The following is a 5,725-nucleotide window of genomic DNA, read 5'->3' on the forward strand; positions in this document are numbered from 1 at the left end:
GACATGAGGAAGATTCCTTACACCTCTGCCGTAGGAAGCCTCATGTATGCCATGCTTTGCACTAGACCTGACATCTGTTTCGCCGTTGGCGTAGTTAGTCGTTTCCAATCCAACCCTGGACCCGAGCACTGGATTGCTGTTAAGCATGTTCTTAAGTATCTTCGAAGAACTAGGAACTTGATGCTTACATACTCAGGTACTGACCTGACTATGACGGGATATACCGACTCCGATTTTCAAGCGGATAAGGATTCCAGGAAATCCACTTCGGGATCTGTGTTCATCCTAAATGGTGGAGCTGTTGTGTGGAGAAATATTAAGCAATCTTGCATTGCTGACTCCACAATGGAAGCAGAATATGTGACTGCTTGTGGAGCATCCAAAGAGGCTGTATGGCTTAGAAATTTCCTTAAATATTTGGAAGTTGTTCCAAACGTCGACGAGCCCATGACCCTTTATTGTGATAATAGTGGGGCTGTCGCTAACTCAAAGGAACCTCGAAGCCATAAGCGCTCTAAGCATATAGAGAGGAAATACCATTTGATTCGAGAGATCGCGCAGCGCGGAGACGTGGAGGTGAAGTAGATCTCTGGCAGATCCATTCACCAAGGCCCTAGCGAACAAGGTCTTCGACCAACATCGTGAGGGATTAGGCATGTAGGACTACTCACATCTTCTTTGAGTCAAGTGGGAGTTTGTTGTCAATGGTGCCCACAAGAAGAGTAGTAGTATCTATTTATGTACATTTGATGTCATATAGTCTTACGAAGACTCTTGCTTGTAATTGCTTATTCATTATTAATAAAGTTGAAACGTTCATTCATTCTTTCTTTGTTTGAAGCTTTATGATAAAACCTTAGTCTTTTAGTCCATAAACAAACTTAACAACTTACGAGGAGACAAATGTAGATTTGCATGAACAAACTCTTCGTAGTTTGCTTAAAACGATATATTCGCAATCTTAGGGTCAAAGGACTATTGACCTCAGTATGATTGTTAGAAGAATCTATGATGTCTGGTTATGAGGCATTGAGAGTTGGAGACTCTATAGTTCTTCTAGGTATCTTCCGAAGGTACTGAATTGACCAGTGCACTTCTAGAGACAATATAAGAACAAACCATTTAACCTCTTATGTCTCGAAGTCACTCTGTATGAATTGCATCATGCTTACCTTAATCCTGAAATGAGACATGCCATTTCACACCTTAGTATTCTCATTTGAGAAAGTCAAAGTTCGGACTCACTATGTGATTCCGAACAAGGCCTATTGGTGAGGTACTAAGTTGTGAGTCTGTCATGAGTAACTTTGTGAAGTTCTCATAGATATGGAATTCATGTACAAGATTGCTGAAATGCAATGTATGTCACCTCATGCTTTGTTCCTTGGAGTGTGAATAAATGAACTGGCCAGTGTCCAAATTGAGTCCTGACTCTTTTGGATGAAACAATGTGACTTGTTAGCTCCTCGTCAATACATTGTTTCTAACTTATTCACAAGCGACAAAGGAGTTGAGGAAATAACAGCTAGAAGGGTAAAATGGTAATTTAGTAAATCCCGACTAGCTGATGACATTCATGAAGGGTAAACATAGATAATATTCAGTGGATGCGCTCATCATAATTAGGTCGAATTCTTGAGTAGAAAATAAATTCATTTGAACCGAGAGATTTTCAGTGTCAGCTCTTTAGTGGAGTCAGTTGGCATTAAGCTAAACTTGGAAAAGGTTTGTGAACTTTTGAGTCCAAGTGTTTAGCTCAAGCTTTGTTCATTTGGGTCCATGAGGTCACTGTCACGAATCACATCGATAGGAATTGTTAAACTGGAAGCTAAGTCAAAACAAGAACGAAAATTGTCGAAAGGGTATTTTTGTCTTTTGAGACATAAGGATGAAATGGATGTCAATAAATTTTGACAAGTTCATTTGATGACTTAATGTCACTCGGCCATAATATGATTAATTGGGCCTTGTGAATTAATTTCATTTCATAAGAATTTTATTGAAAATTCTTAATGGGCCTTTCTCATGTTGTCATGAACAAATGAAGAAGCTTCTAGAAGCTCCTTCTAGAGAGACTTGGGCGCCTACCCTAATAGAGAGATAGGAGAGTTTATTTTGTGCATAAATGTATTTAGATACTTGCCAAAAGAAAAAGAGGAAACAAATTTCCTCCAAGAGGAAAGTGGGAATTGGCCAAGTGAGAGACAAGGCAAGGCCTTGAACAAAATAGGAAACAAATCAAGGCTTCTAGAAGCCTTGAGTTGGCCGAGTGTCTCAAAGGGAAAAAAGAGGAAATTGCTCATGAATATGTGATATTCTATAGAAGAGGAAACTACCTTATTGAAGGTGAGACCTCTCCTATAAATAGGAGCCTCTTTTCCTCACATTTCATTCATCCAAGTTTAAGAGATTTGAGAGACTCTCTCTCTAGAACTTTGGCCGAAAATCCTCTCTCTCTCTCTCTAGTTTATTTTTGATTTTTTCTTGTCTTGGCACCTAGGTCCTCACTCGACCTAGTGTTTAGCTCTGCGACTTTGAGACTTGTTCTTAAGTCGTAGTGTTTAAAAGTGCCCACTCACTGATTCCTTCTTTTCGAGTGATTTAGTGATAGAAACTTTCGTGGTTGCTCGAGGTGCCGAGGAAAGAAAGAGAGACGTGCTGCGAGGGGAGACGAGCGTTGCAAACTTTCCACAAGCTTCTTCAAAGTTCAAGCTTCAAGAAAGGTTAGTAAACTTCTAGCTCATATTGGTTTTTAATTACATGTACTTGCACTTGTCTAGGTTAGTAAAAACTGTTTTACTTATAAAAGAAAATTTTTAAAATTCCGCCGCTTACCGAAGCGTTAATTTTTTTCTCAAACCCTAGATCGATTCCAACAGATAATTGCCGCATTGCACAGGAACGATCCCGCCTTCTCACCCGCTGCTATCGCTAGTCTGTCGCGATCCGAAATGAGTTTTAGCCACTCTTTTCCAGATTTTACCACGCTCACATCCCAAAGGATGCCGTCTGCTAAGACCATCCAAAGCCGGCGCGCCAAGTGACACTCGAAGAACAGATGATGAATAGATTCTTCTGATCTTGGACAGCGGCCACACGAAGCGTCGTTGGTGTCGAAAAAACGCTCTAGTCTTGAGCAGGTCGGGAAACACTCTCGCCCAAGTCTCCACAGCATAAGACGATACCGCTCTGGCACTTTTAGCCTCCAAATCTCGCTCCATATCTCTTCTTTCGGATTGAAGGAAGCCCCGGCCGCTGCCCAGTACGCGGACTTTGTAGAAAAGGCCCCATTTGTCGTGCCGGACCGTTTCAGGGTATCTCTTCTCGGAGGAGAGAGCACCCGAAGTTCCACGATTGCCCGAACAAGGTCGGGCCTCAAACAACCCGCAATCTTATGCAAATTCCAGCGTCTCGTACCAGGGACAAACAATTCTGACACCATGACTGGTCTCTGTCCTTGGACACTAGAACACTCTGTCACCAAACCTTGCTGCGTCCAGTTAGCTTCCATAATAGGCACCCGGTCTCCATCTCCCACTAGGAAACACGAGCTACCCCGGACTACCTCTCGAGTAGACAAAATGTCACGCCACGACCCTGAATCTGAAGCTTTCTCTTCATACCGAAAAAAACCTTGAGCTTGACAATATTTTTTCTTAAGTAGCATGACCCAAAGGAGGTTTGTCTCCGCTGCCATATGCCATCCGAGCTTGCATAGAAAGGCTGTGTTGATGTCTTCGAATCTGCGGAACCCAAGACCCCCTCTACTTTTCGGTTGACAAATAGTATTCCAACTCGTCCAAGCTATAAACTGCTCCTTGGAGTTATTTCCGGTCCACCAGAATTTCCGTGCAGCTTTGTCGAGCTCTCCGCAAAATACTTCAGAAGCCGAAACGTGGACATCGCATAAGACGGAATGCTTTGAACCACGGCTTTGACTAAAGTAGTGCGGCCCGCTTTCGAGATCGATTTAGCCATCCACCCTTCTAACCGATCGTGAACTCTCTTTTTTAATTTCGCAAAGCTTTTCCCGTGATTGCGTCCAAGGAATAACGGGTTCCCAAGATAATAAATTTCCTTGTTACATTCTTGGATTCCAAACACTCCGATGATTTCTCTCCTCTTTCCCTCGGAACAATTATTAGAGAACATTAACCCGGATTTTTGAATGTTAACTTTTTGCCCGGACCACTCTTGGTACTTAGTAATACATCTCCACACCGCTCGAACTTCATCATTCCGAGCCCGGCAGAAAAGAATAGTATCGTCCGTGAACATGAGATGCGATATGCTCGGGACCGATCTTCCAATGTTGATCCCATGGAATCCTCCTCTAGCCTCTTCCCTCATGAGTAGCCTACTCAAGACTTCGGTCACTATGATAAATAAGTAGGGAGAAAAAGGGTCCCATTGCTAGAGGCATCTCGTAGCATTACGTCGCTCAAGCGGGCTTCCATTGAGGAGCACGGAGAACGAGGCCGTGGAGATACATTGGTGAATTAGCATGACCATCTTCTCCGAGACTCCGAAACATCGAAGCACATTCACACAAAGCTCCACTCAACCCTATCATAAGCTTTGCTCATGTCGATCTTGATGCTGAGAAGCCCACCTTTACCTTGCTTCCTCTTCAAAGTAGTAATCACTTCCCTTGCTACAATGGTATTTTCGGCTATCCATCTCCCCGGAACGAAGGCGGATTGAAATGGAGAAATCATCTTGTCCAGGTGACCTCTAAGCCGAGCCGTAATGATCCTAGTCACCACCTTGAAACTAAAGTTACAAAGGCTAATCGGCCGAAACTTGTCAAAAGAGTCGGCTCCCTCGGACTTCGGTATAAGGACCACATGGGCAAAGTTCATGGTCTTCAAAAGCTTCCCGTTTGTGAAGAACTCTCTTACAAAAGCCACTAGAGACTCTCCAACAATGTCCCAAAAATGCTTGTAAAAAGCTCCTTGAAGGCCATCCGGACCCGGCGCCTTGGACCCGTTCATTGCCTATATCGTCTTGCGAATCTCCTCGGCACTAGGAATCTCTTCCATTCTCTTATTTTCCTCCTCGGTGAACACCGGGGTTATCAACCCCTCCAAATCCGGAGGGAAATCCGGCTTCGAGGTGGTAAACAACTCCGAGTACTTAGCCGTGAGAAAATCACCAATCTCCTTCGAAGTAGTCAAAGTCCCCCGTCATCATCGAGAAGCTCTCCGATGTAGTTCCTCTTGGATCAGACCAAGGTGGCCGTATGGAAGAATCTAGTATTGCGGTCGCCCTCTTTGAGCCAAGTTTCGCGCGACTTTTGTCTCCAAACCTCTTCAATCTTGCGATTAAGCTCAAGGATCTCCTTTTGAATCTCGACTTCTTCTTCTATCGAGGCGTTAGTAACCACCCCACTTTGCACTTCCGCTAGGGGTGAAATCGGTTCGGTTCGGTTCGGTTTTGGACCAATTTGAAAACCAAAACCGAATTTTCGGTTTTGAAAATTTTGGACCAATGACCGAACCGAATTGGTCCAAAACCGAAAATCGGTTAACCGAAAATTCGGTTAACCGGTTTTGTAAAACCGATAACCGGTTTTATAACCGTTTTAAAACTGGTTAACCAGTTTTGAAACCGGTTAACCGAAAAAATCGGTTAACCGATTTCAAAACTGGTTAACCAGTTTTAAAGATGTTACAATTATCCAAATTGGTTATCCGGTTCAATCGGTTAACCGATTAAAATCGGT

At 43.3% G+C, this 5,725-nt stretch overlaps 1 protein-coding gene across 1 annotated transcript; it reads right to left on the reverse strand.

The window, feature by feature from the left end:
• Nucleotides 1-3,804: 3,804 nt before the first annotated feature.
• LOC149404822 (uncharacterized) lies at nucleotides 3,805-4,350 on the reverse strand. Its single transcript, XM_089607690.1, has one exon. The coding sequence runs from the start codon at nucleotides 4,348-4,350 to the stop codon at nucleotides 3,805-3,807; it is 546 nt and encodes a 181-aa protein (XP_089463816.1).
• Nucleotides 4,351-5,725: the final 1,375 nt, after the last annotated feature.

This window comes from Urtica dioica, chromosome 2 (assembly GCF_054948205.1).
Source record: "Urtica dioica subsp. dioica isolate 48M chromosome 2, U.dioica_male_clone48M_v1_H2, whole genome shotgun sequence".
In the NCBI taxonomy this organism is placed as follows: Eukaryota; Viridiplantae; Streptophyta; class Magnoliopsida; order Rosales; family Urticaceae; genus Urtica; species Urtica dioica.